Source organism: Meriones unguiculatus, chromosome 15 (genome assembly GCF_030254825.1).
Source record: "Meriones unguiculatus strain TT.TT164.6M chromosome 15, Bangor_MerUng_6.1, whole genome shotgun sequence".
NCBI lineage: Eukaryota > Metazoa > Chordata > Mammalia > Rodentia > Muridae > Meriones > Meriones unguiculatus.
This window is the reverse complement of record NC_083362.1, coordinates 72402699-72415085: the sequence shown is the minus strand read 5'-3', so window position 1 is coordinate 72415085 and position 12387 is coordinate 72402699. Positions and strand designations below refer to the sequence as shown.

Below are 12387 nucleotides of genomic sequence, written 5' to 3'. Positions count from 1 at the left end.
AAAAAAAAAAAACACAGACAAAAGAACCAGGCTGTCAATGAAGACATGCTGTGTGTCAGACTGAATGTCCTGTGCTTTCCTGCTCTCAACCAGGGAACCCCCAAATCTGCAGCCTGGCAAGTGTGTGCAGGATGAGGAGGAAAGGGGTCTGAGGCCCTGATTATTGGCTATAGTTGCAGGAGGCGGTAGGTACTTGGAACCTCCCTCCCTCCTGAACGGCCTCTGCACTGATTCTCCCAGCTCCCAGCCCCGAGCGTCATCAGGCTGAAGCCTTCCTCTGGGCCTGCCGCCTCTGCTCTTCCTGCAGCAGTGGCTCCAGGGCCTCAAGTATAAGCAACCAAGACACCCGAGGCACTGGCCCAACAGAGACTCTGCCTGCTGTGACAGTGGACTACAATGAGTTCAGGGAGGTCACACACTTGAGCCAGAGTGGCATCTGGGCAGCCCAGTGGAGCTTGCTGTCTCTGCTCTGGACCGGAAGGACACAGAATGTGCTCACTTGGTGGTGTCTGCCACCTGAGCCTGCCCTGGGCTGGTGCTCAGGTGCCTGATCCCAGCCCAGGGAGCAAGGGACCCTGAGCGCAGGGCTGGTCGGGAGTATAAGGCCTTCATGTTCCTCCTTCCTACTGGCCATCATGGGGTGGACAGGTGCCAGGGCCTTCGTGTGCAGAGGCTGGCTGCAGCACCATTCCAGCCCTGGCACACCTGTCCTTGGCATGCTCAGGGGACTGGTCCTCTGCTGCCACCCAACCACTTGTGTTAGTGGGCCCACCTTCAGGCCCACCCTTCCCGCTGCTTTAGACAAACAGGTACTACTGACATAGTTTAACAGTTGCTTTTATTGTCCCCAGGAGAATGAAAAGCGCAGCCAGACACACCTATAATCCCCAATTTGGGGAAACTGAGGTAAGATGGTGGACTGAGTTCTCAAAAACTGAAGGGGGAAACAGTGGGTTGGGGAGGAAGCCAAGTGCTGCTACCACCCTTAGATGCTATAGACGCTGGGGGGTAGGAACAAGGCGCTCTCTTCTTTTTCGCTCTCGTGCTGGGCCTCTTCAAGGAGCCTGGGTAGAGCTAGGTGGCCTAATAAGGGTCGGTGGATGGCTGTCAAAGGTTTTCATGGTTCAAGGTGCAACAGAAGCCGGTAAGTCTGGCAATGGGGTCGTCCAGTGCCGGTGACAATCTGCAAAACCGGAAGTGCCTTAACATCCTGAGGTCTGCTGGAGCTTAAGGTGAGGCTGCAGGATTGAGATCAGAAACCTGAAGTGGGCATGGGAGAGGAGCGGTTGGGAGTCCAGAAAACAGTACTGTCAGGAGACACTGGAGCCAGCGGCGGGACGCTGCGGTGGCGTCCAGTGAGCCTAGATAGTCAGTTCAGCTGCCGCCACCAGTGTGAACACCATCCCTGCCATCAGGAGCAGCAGGGTGGAGGTCTGGGTCGCCGCAATGCTGTGGCCGGCAGGGGGCGCCAGGCCGCAGTCGGTGTAGGGCTCCAGGCAGCCCGCGAAGGCCATGACGTGCGCGATGTAGTTCTGCTCCTGCACCCCGTGCACCAGGTGCGCCTGCGGGCCGCGCGCGAAGATGGCCACGTCCTCCCCGCCGTGGGTCTCGCTGTCCAAGGGCACAGCCGCCTGCTGCCGGTACAAGGGGTGGCCTGCAAAGAGGGGGTGTTCAGGGCGGGTCCTCCGCCCCGGCCCCTGCCCCACGCGGACAACCCCACTGAACTTACTGCTCTCTTCTTCGGTAACGTCAGCCCGGACGCCGTCGTGGAGCCTGTAGCCGGGACCATTGCCATATAGGATTGAGGTAAAGGATTTGCCGTCCTGAGCCTTGAAGGGAGCCAGCCCTGCAGAGAGAGGGGGTGACACGTTCTCAAACGGAGGGCTGCTTCTGCATGCCTTCACCTTTGCCAACAGATCCCCACAAGACAGCAATTATCTGCCTCTGCCCGCCCCACGCCTACCAAAGACGGAGCTCCCCCTGTGTGTGTAGCCACCATAAGTGAAGACGTGGGAATGGTCAGCGGTGACGAGGATCATTGTGTCCTGCTCACTGGTGAGCCTGTCCGCCTTGTCGATGGCAGAGTCAAACACGACAGCCTCGGTCAGTGCGCGGTAGGCTACAGATTCATGGTGGCCATGGTCGATGCGGCCCCCTGAGGAAACCAGTGATGGAGAGATGCTTGAGCCTGCGCTGGACCCGTTCCCCCACCCCCACCCCCGCCAGGCACAGCCGCTCACCTTCCACAAAGAGATAGAAGCCTCGGGGGTTCCTGCTCAGCATGCGGATGGCCACCTCTGTCATCTCCACCAGGGAAGGGTCTTCGGTAGGGTTTCGGTAGATGTCGTATGTCATGAAGTCAGGCTCAAAGAGGCCTGAAGAGAAAGAAAATTCATCATCAACACCAGACCAGGTAGCACTGACATCACCACACGCAGTCTCTCTGTGTCTCTCTCCCTCTCTCTCACACTCGCACAATTTCCTAATGAAGGGTTCCAGGGGAAGAAATGGGAGTTATTACCCATGAGATGTGTCACAGAAGGATCCAGGGACATCCGAATGAGCTGCGAGCGGTTCCAGACATACTGGGCTCCCTGCAGGGACACAGCCAACCTGCTAAGGACGCACTTTGAAATGTACAGCCCTCACTGATTTCCTCTGCCCTCCGCCCTGGCGCCCCCAGTACCTGGTGCTTTGCCAGCCACTCTTGAACTAGGTTGCGGCCATCTAGCCTGGTTCCACCCTGGCCAGGGTTAGCTGGATATTCCTGGTCCGGCGTCCCCTTGGGAAACATGAACTTGCGGCCACCACCAAGGATCACCTATGATCAGAGGTGAGCTTGGGACCTGACCGATATGATCCTCTGTTCCCTCCAGGCAGTACGTGGTCCCAGCAAGTTTGAGGAGAGGAACTCCCTGGGCCACACCTTCTCCATCCAACCCCTCCCACTGCTCAGATACCCTGCAGGATTCAGAGCTCAGACTGTGAGCTACATAGACTTCAGCTGAGTGACACCTCGCCCCAGCCCTACCCCCTCACTGTTGGAGCTCACATCAATATCCATGTTGGAGATGAGCTGTGTAGAGATGTCCTTGCAGCCCTCCTGCAACGCCGAGGCAGGCATTTCCGCATCCGAGTACCAATTACGGTTCACCGTGTGTGCGTAGGTGGCGGCTGGGGAGGCGTGCTGCACCGACGTGGTGGTCACCACCCCCACAGACTTTCCTGCAGAAGAAGTCAGGCGAGTCACCCGGGACCCCAGGCCTTCCCACATCCCGAAGCCCTGCCCCCACCCACCTACCTGCTTTCTTGGCGCGCTGCATCACCGAGATGACCTCATTGCCCCACGTTGAGTTGCACTCGTTAAAGCGCGCAGCTGCGCTCAAGCCAATGACCTTGAAGTTGGTTTTGACCCCGGAGAGCATGGCTGTGGCTGTGGCCGAGCTGTCTGGGATCTGCATGTCTGTGTTGTATGTCTGGGGAGACACTCTCAGCTCAACTCGACTGGTCTACATTAGTCCTTGTCTCTTCCTGGGACTCCCCCCCCCCCCCCGGCCTGGTCTGTATCCTTCCCCAACTGCCCTCCTGTTGTACCAGCTTTTGCCACCCCTTTTGGGGACTTGCATGTCTCCAAGCTTACCTTGGACAGAGCCATATGTGGGAGGCGGTCCATGGCCAGGGGTGTCTCAGGTCCTAGATGACCGTCCATTTGTCCCTTTAGGATCCGGGTAGCTGTCACTGTGGACACTCCCATCCCTGAAGGAGCAGACACAACCTGGTCGGGACTGAACCCCGGAACTGCCTGGACCCATCAGTGACCTTGGTGCCTGAATCGAAAGGGCCCAGGGTGACCAGGCCTCACACTCACCATCCCCCAGGAAGATGATGAGGTTCTTGGCGGATGTCTGAATGGGCTGCAGCTTCTTGGCAGCATCCAGGGCCTCGGCTGCCTTTTGGTTCCAGAAGGCCGGGTTCTCCTCCTCCACTGGCCAAGGGGGAGGAACAGAGTCAAGGTAAAAGTGATGGCCCGTGCGTGTGAAAGGAGCAAGGGCCTGAAAGGAGCTGCCTTACCTGGGATGACGACGCTGAGGGATAGCTGTAGCCTGAGGCCCAGCAGCAGCAAGCACGCTCCCCACATGGCTGTGTGTGGCAGTTGTGAGGATGGCGGAATGAGGATCTTCAGTACCACGGTACTAGCAGAGGCTCTGACACCAGGAGGCTCTGAGCCTCCTCTTAAATAGGGGAAGGCTCAGAGTCCCTCCCTAATCCTCAGGCTCTACCCTAGCCCCACCCTCTCCCATAAACTGAAGCTTGTTTGTCTGTAAGAAAGAGGCAGGTTGTGGGAGTCCAGGCCAACTTCCTGAACCTGGAATTAAGGGAGGGTCCCATCATCTTGCCCAGAAGTGGGAGGTGGGGACAGCTACTGTCTTGAGTATAGAGTCATCTCACGCTGCACTGGTCATCAACCCTCTGCTTGCTCTGTCTCGTGGGCATCCAACACTTTCTGTTCCTGTGAGCTTTGGCCCCAGTTGCCTCTCCCCTGGACTCAGAACAGGTAAGATTTCCAGGAGTATTAACCAGGAGGAACATTGAATTGGAAAGATGGGGTCCCATAGAGCCCTGTTTGTATCACAGATAATTTTTTTGTTTTTTGAGACAGGGTTTCTCCATGTAGCCTTGGCTGTCCTGGATTCATTTTTGTAGACCAGGCTGGCTTCGACCTCACTGAGATCCACCTGCCTCTGCCTTCCTGAGTGCTGGTATTATAGGCGTGTGCCACCACGCCCGGCTCTCACAGCTACTTTTGAGTGTGTTTGAACACAAACTGGAGTGGAAACTGTGCAGGGCCTGGGTCTTCCCCAGGAACAGGCAGGTTTTGCTCTTGATGTAGAGAGACCCAGGGCCAGTGATCCGCACAGACCCAGGGCACATCTGTAGGTATAGCCTAGAGCAAAGACCTGGTTGTTCCCTCTGGCCTGAGGAAAAGTATTTCTGTGATGCAGTGATCTTGAATCAGAGCAGTATGATTTGAGAAGAATGGAAAGCCTGGGCCCATATCCTGTATGGGTTCAATTTTATCCCCAGTGGCCAGTTGGTGTGAGGTCAAGCCATATGCCTATGGATGGATTAGGGACCAGAGAAACATGATCCAGCTAGGTGTGGTAGCTCAAGGCTGCAAGCCAGGTCTTCTGATCCATGGCAGGAAGATTGAAGGCTAGCCTGTGCTATATAGCAAGAATATTGGCTCAAAACCAACCAGCCAGAGAGTGTGGTGCATGTTTTTAATCATAGCTTTCTGGAGGCAGAGGCAGAACTCCATCAGGCCAGCATAGTCTACCTAATTTCAGGGCAACCAAAGGTACACAGAGAAATGCAGAGGGATTTAAATTCAGAACATGGCTGCTCTGGCAAGAGATGACATCCAAAGATCTAGATCTGTCTGATCCAGCTGGAATACAAACAGGCCTTTAATCCAGGAGACAGAGGCAAGCAGATCTGAGTTCAAGGCTAGCCTGGTATAGAGCAAGTATCAGGTAAAAAAAAAAAAAAAAAGCTTTGATCCAGGCATGGTGGTACACTCCTTTAATCCTAAGTAATGAAGGTAAAGTTAGTTTGTAGAAGAAAGCATCCATGTTTGAAAGCGGTGTCTAACTGAGTGTTAGAAGGGGTAACCAGATAAAGATTTGACAGAATAGAATACGCCCAAATCTCACGAGAAGAGAGGGGAGAGGGAAGCTACTTAAGGGGCAGTGTAGAAAAAGAGAAGGCAAGTTTTACTGAGACAGTAAGAGAGAGCTAGGTGGTTGCAGACAGAGAACTCATGTGAAGACCAAATGAGCTAGAGGATGCTAGCAAATTGCTAGAGTTAGTTTGAGGTCAAGCAGAGCAATTTAGAGGCCAAAAGAAAAGCCAGATTGAATAAGTCAGCTGGGAGAAGAATTTGAGCCAGAAGAGTGAGTTGAACCATCCAGCCCAGAGCTCAGTAAGAACAAGAAAGGGTGAGCTTATTAAGCAGTAATTCTCAGAGGCTATAAACATTCTAGGCCTAGGTTAGATTGTACAGAGGCTGGAAGCTTCCAGAACTAGGCCTACCTTATCGGACAGGGACAATAATCTTCTGAGATAACAATTTATGCAGGGGAATAAAAGTGCTTTTATAGAGAAACCCTGTCTTGAAAACCAGCAATGAAAGCTGGGCTGTGGTGGTGCATGCCTTTAATTCCAGCACTTCAGAGGCAGAAGCAGGCGTCTCTGTGAGTTCCAGGCCAGCATGGTCTGCAAATCCAGTTCCAGGACAGCCAGGGCTACACTTGAGATATGGAGGCACACCTAACATTGAGGGCACATGCCTTTAATGCCAGCACTCAGTAGGCTGAGACTGGCACATTTCTGTGTGTTCAAGGCCAAAATGGTCTACAAAGCATGTTCGAGGGACGGTAACGTAGAGAAGCCCTTTCACCAAAACTAAAACAGAAAGAGGCAGAGGCAGGAGAATCAAGAGTTCAAGGTAATTTTTTACTATATTAAAAGATTTACAGAACAAAAACAAAACGAATAATCAAAAGAGGGTAAGGCAGATTAGTCGCTAGTATGTGAAATCCCAGCGGTGGGGAGGTGGAGGCAAAGGATCACGCTGGGAGGCCAGCCCGGGATGACTGGCAGATGCTGTCTTAGCCTCAGGTGGGTTTGATTTGATTTGGGGATCTTGATATTTTGAGGCAGGGCCTCACGTAGCCCAGCCCAGACCGCAGACCAGGCATGGCAGTACACACTGTGACCTCAGCCCTCGGTAGATGGAGGCAGGAGGATTCGGAATTCAGTCAAGGTCATCCTTATCTACATAGTGAGCTCCAGTTCAGTCTGGAATAAACAAATAAAATGCCTGGGGCTGCAGCTCAGTTGGTCGAATGCTTGTCTAGAATGCCTGAAGCCCAGGGTTTGGTCCTCAGTGCCACATAAACTTGTTATAGGGGTGCCTGTCATCTCAAGCCTCAGGAGTTGGTAGGATCAAAAGTTCAAGATGAAGCCAAGTGTGGTGGCACACGCCTTTAATCTCAGCACTTGGAAGGCAGAGGCAGGCAGATTTTTAAGTCCAGCCTGGTATACAAAGCAAGTTCAGGACAGTCAAGGCTACACAGAGAAACCCCGCCTAGAAAAACAACCAAATAAAAAAAAAGTTCAAGGCGAGGAAAGTCTGGACTACCATAGACCCTGGCTCAAAAGATCAAAACTGGAAACCAAACTAAACAAATAAAAACTCACCAATGAACATATACTGTGAAAATTGTTTTAATTTTCTTCTACTTTTGAGTAGCCTTTGCCTGGGGCTGGTGCGCACCAGGACTGATAGAATTTACTCGGGGTGGCGGTGGGGTGCGGGGACTATCAGAGTCTGTCTCTTCTCTGTGAGGGAGCAGGTATGGCTCCTGACTGCTTCTGCCACCTCAGATCTCACCAGGACAGCTCACTAAGAGCTTGGTGACAGCCCTTGACACTCAGGGAACGCCTGGCAGGGCCTGGGGATAGATGTGGATCACCAGAAGTCCCAGCATGCACAGGGGGTACTGTGAGACGCGGGACACCCCTTCCTTCAGGCAGGCACCCCAGGCACTCTCTACCTTCCTGTCACAGGAGCCTCCCCCAGGAACAAGCTGAACCAGTGTGGTCATCTTGCCTCCTGCTGACAGAAGACTTTCACTTTGCCTCTTTCTCCGGGTGTCTTGGGCAGCAGCACTCATGGTAATGAGGGTCCCGAACCCACAGAACTGGCGGGGGTCTAGGAGGAAGGTATGAAGTACCCGGGCACTGGGGTGGCTACATGTCACCTCAGCCCCCACTCAGCCAGTGACCCTCTCATCACGCATGCTATGGCATCTCTCTTCTCAGGCCAAGTCTGCTCGCGCATTTAGGAAGCCGGGCCAAAGGCTAAGCCGTTCCCATGGTTGAGAAACCTTCCTAACTGAAGTGTCTCCGAGGCCAGCGCTGCTCCGCTGAGCAGTTAGGTTCAGTGTGTTCTGCCTGTGGGCGGACCAAAAGGGACGCTCACCACCCAGCATGGGGCCTGGCCATCCGCAGGGTCACAGGCTCAGCCAGGGGTTCTGTGAAGATTCTGCATCTCACAGAAAGAGTGAAGCTCATGAAAGATGAGGGAGCCCCTTAACTGCTGCTGCGGGTTCTGAACCCTCGGGCCAGTGGCATTGGCTGGAGAGGCTGTGAGCCTCAGCCAGCCGCCCAGTGAGGCTCAGGACTTAGCATGGCTGTGTGCTTTTTCGCTGTTGGGATGGACCACACAGACCCTTCCCACTGTATGCTAGTGTGACTGTTATCCCTGAGAACTCCCCAGATTTTGGGAATCCAGGAGGTGGCTTGGTACTGGGAGGGGAGCCAGGCTGGGGCAGGGAGGTCAATCATTTTCCTGGAGTAATCACAGGTTTTAGTCAAGCCTTGGAACCGTACTGTCTACAGCGTGGGTGAGGAGGTCAGAGGGAGAGGCAGTAGCCCTGTGGAGATGGTGCTACTTAGGAATTTCATGTGCCCTTACATCTAAGATCAGGGTCCCACCTCTCCCTCCCTGGGGCTCAGGAAGAGCCTCTGTCCCTGTGCAGAAGTGGAGACCACAGAGAGCCCACAGGTGGATCTTTGGCTAGCTGATACAAGCAGCAGGAGCTGAGGGCTGCTAGGGCGAGGGCTGGGTCAGGAACATGGCGTGCAGATAAGGACTGGGTCAGCCTCTCTCCACCCCAGATCTCCATGTCAAAGAGTATTGTCATCATCTCCATGTACAACGCAGTGACTCTGAAGTAGCTGCAGATCATCTCTCATATGAGGGGCATCCAGATCTAGTGGACAGACAATATGAGGAAGGTCCTGGAACGTTGGGTCATCCTCTCAGGTATGTTCGAGATTATCCGTGTCCCTGGACACCCATATGCTTCTTTGTTTCCTGCCCTTGGCCCCATAGCCACAGTGGAAGCCACTGTTGGAGCCGATCTTCCAGAAGGCCTTCTCTGAGGATGGGGAGGTGGTGCTAGCTCTGAAGTGCCTGCAGCGCGTGTCCCAGCTCATCTTCCGCACCCCAACCTGAGGCTACTCCAGCATTCCCAGGCTTCTTGCCTTGGGCCCTTCACCAGCATCCTAGAGCTGTCCGTTTGTGATCTTTGCATTTTCTGTCTCTGTTAAAGCCTTACTGCAGGAGGTGGTGGGAGCCCTGGAAACCAGATCCCCTGGTCACATGGTCACTGCTGCCCTGTGGGAGCCTGGGAAGGCTGGGGTCCTCCTGAGCTGCCCTTGCCTGAGATGGCCAACTGGAGAGTCTGGATGTTATCTAGAGCAGGTGTGACCACAGCTCTCTGCCCTGACCGCCTTGTAGAGAGCTGACTGGTCTCTCTGCCCGTCTTGAGAAGAATGTGAGGCCAATCAAGGCAGCCTCTGTGAGTCTGGGGTGGCCTGCTCACAGTGGGAACCTATGCTGGCCATGACCCCTTAGGGCCTTTCCTAGTCAGAGCCAGGAGTATGTGCTTTGGTGTGACTGGGGCTTCAGACAGTTGAGGATAAGCTTTTCATACTTTGCTGCTCTGCAGAGCCCTGGCCTACCTCTGCACATGACTAAGGGGCAGGGGCTGAGCTGGGTGTGGCTAAGATGTCTGGCCCCCGCAAACCTGAAGCTCGCTGCCTGGATGTAGAGCTGTAAGCCGTACAAGGCCGCTCACTGTCTCAATTTGTCAGTGCCCTTCCGACTGTCTGCTCCTCTCCTTCACTACAGTTCCTATTCTATCACCACCTCAGCAGGAGCACACCACCTCAGCAGGAGCACACCACCTCAGCAGGAGCACACCACCTCAGCAGGAGCACACCACCTCAGCAGGAGCACTCAGCTTTGCTTTCAGGAAAGCACTGCTGGTGTTACATTGTAATAAGTTCATGTTGTGTTTGCAAAATCTCCCAGGAGAATGGAGGAATCAGTCTTTTCTTGGTCACTAATGTGCAAGAGGGGCATAGAGGCACATGAGTGTAATTACAGCACCTGAGAGGTTGAGGCAGGAAGATGGTGAGTTTGAGGCCCAGTGGTGGCAGCTGAGGACTGGTCTGCACCAGCCTCTTGGGGTTCTGCTCTGTGTGCTGTGGACACCGAAGCCAAGAAAGGCCAGCACATTTTTGCTCATTCTTGTCCTGTGGCCACAGCAAATGCCTACCTGGTCCTCCTCCTCAGGTTGAGCTGTGGCCGTGTGGAGTCACACTTGCTGAGAACTGAGATCTGGGACAGAGAGCGCTGGCCCAGGGGTGGCATTCCCTCAGCCTGCTGGGCACCCTGTTAGGTTGTGGTGGTCTGGGAGGGAGAAGCTGCCGCTTCTGATGCTGGTTAACACTGAGGTCTGTTGGAACTGCTGGCGAGTAGCAGGATTTGCAACCTCAGTTAGGCCTGAGATTAAAAACCTGAAGCCAAGGTTCAGAGAACCGGAGGAACAGGAGGAGTCCGATAACCAGGGACACTGGAGCCAGCTGTGGGACACTGAGGTGGAGTCCAGTGAGCTTAGGTAGTCAGAGTTCGGCTGCCACCACCAGCACCAGCACCATCCCTGCCAACAGGAACAGCAGGGCAGAGGTCTGGCCCCGGCTCGCCGCACTGCTGTGGCCGGCAGGGGGCCCCAGGCCGCAGCCGGTGCAGGGCTCCAGGCAGCCCGCGAAGGCCATGCGTGATGACCAGGTGCGCCTGCGGGCCACGCGCGAATGTCGCCACGTCCTCCCCGGCGTGGGTGTCTGATGAGAGGGGTACAGCCGCCTGCTGCCACCGGTACTCGGGCTCACCTATGGAGACAGGGTGTTCAGGGGGAAAGGCCTTTGATCCCGGTCACCTCAACTACAAGGGTGGCGCTCCCGCCGCCAGCCAGGCCTCCCTGCCATTACAGACACCACTCTGAAACCATAAAGCCAAGTCAATTTTTCCTTCCCTGAGTTGCCTTGGACGTGGTGTTTTATCACAGCAACAGAAAATTAACTCCTGGTCCATCGGGACTCCTCAGGAATCACTGTCAGGGACAAGGGAGAAAGACGCCTTTGGCTCCTTTAGACATTTTCCCTCTGCTAGTTGTGCCATCTGCTGGAACAGCTCAAAATGTCTTCCCGACCATTTTGACTCTCTTGGAAGCACTAGCAGCATTCCTTCCTCCGTGGCTTCTTTCGGAATACGCATCGGCTAGAGTTGAACTTGCGATCGGTGATTAAGACGATGCAGCTGGGTGAAGTGGCCGCATGGTTACTCCCAGCACCCAAGAGGTGGAGGCTGGAGAATCTCTGAGTTCAAGGCTAGCCTGGTCTACAGGGTGAGCTAGTGAGTTCCAGAAAGCCAGAGCTGCATAAGGAGGCCTTGCCTTGAAAAAACGATGAGACACACGCAGAGATAGATGGATGGATGGATGGATGGATGGATGGATGGATAGATACATAGATAGGTAGAGATAATTTTAGAAGAGTCCATTCATCCCTCAGAGCCTGAAATATTGTCTGTTCTCGTAACTCCTTTACTGTCCTTACCTTTGACTCCATATTTCAATTGTTAAATGCCGGTCAATTCCACTAGTCTTTAGGTAGGAGTTTTGGAGACAGGACTTCCATTAGCTCAGGCTAGCCCTCATGAGGATGATCTTGAACTCTCGATCTTCCTTCACCTCATGCTTAGAGGCATGTGCCACTTAGCCCAGACAAAGTGATTGTCAAAAATATGTAGAAACAAGTTGATACTTGATAAATCCTGATGCTTGAAGTCTTGGTCTCCCAAGAAGTCAGAAGCCTGACACAGTACAGAACACAAGCAATTATTTTGATGATACAAGAGACTCTTGTTTATTAAGCTAGATTTTCATAAGAGTTATGAAAGAGTAGATAATTATTTTAGGAAATCCATTAGCCAGGCATAATTCATGCTGTAATCCCAGCACTTGGGAGGCTGAAGCAAGATTATCATCAGTCTGAGACCAACCTGGGTTGCACAGTTACATAGTGAAACCCCAACTATAAAAAAAAAGTGTTGTAAACTGGGCATGGTGGGGAACCACCTTTAATCCCAGCAGTTGGGGAGGCAGAGGCAGGCAGATCTCTGTGAGTCCAGGACAGCCAAGGCTACACAGAAAAACCCTGTTGTAGTTTTGCTTTCTTTTATTTTAGAGTCAGAGTCTCATACTGTAGCCCAGGTTGGCCTCAAATTCATGGAAATCTACCTACCTTAACCTCCCAAGTGCTGGGATGACAGGCATTGACTGCCATCCCCCGTTTAAGCTTATTTAAACAGAATTGGAAGCAGGGTATGGTGGTGCGTATCTGTAACTCTTCCAGTTAGGAGCATTCTCGTGGGAGAAGAGGTGTCAGGGGTCATGTCTTCTGTAGGGTTAG

General features: G+C 53.6%; 1 protein-coding gene across 1 annotated transcript; it reads right to left on the bottom strand.

The window, feature by feature from the left end:
• Positions 1 to 904: 904 nt before the first annotated feature.
• On the bottom strand, positions 905 to 4458 carry LOC110543025 (alkaline phosphatase, germ cell type-like). The gene is made up of 11 exons (XM_060367875.1): positions 4072 to 4458; positions 3869 to 3985; positions 3641 to 3756; positions 3302 to 3476; positions 3053 to 3225; positions 2687 to 2821; positions 2522 to 2594; positions 2241 to 2375; positions 1964 to 2155; positions 1730 to 1846; positions 905 to 1654 (listed from the first exon to the last, which is right to left on the bottom strand). The coding sequence occupies exons 1-11, from the start codon at positions 4136 to 4138 to the stop codon at positions 1362 to 1364; spliced, it is 1593 nt and encodes a 530-aa protein (XP_060223858.1). The 5' UTR covers positions 4139 to 4458; the 3' UTR covers positions 905 to 1361.
• Positions 4459 to 12387: the final 7929 nt, after the last annotated feature.

Coding starts and splice junctions, on each gene's coding strand:
- LOC110543025 (XM_060367875.1), bottom strand. CDS start 4,138: ATGTGGGGAGCGTGCTTGCTGCTGCTGGGCCTCAGGCTACAGCTATCC. Junction 3,477..3,640: donor CACATATGGCTCTGTCCAAG/GTAAGCTTGGAG, acceptor GTGTCTCCCCAG/ACATACAACACAGACATGCA. Junction 2,376..2,521: donor TTCTGTGACACATCTCATGG/GTAATAACTCCC, acceptor CTTTCTCTTCAG/GCCTCTTTGAGCCTGACTTC.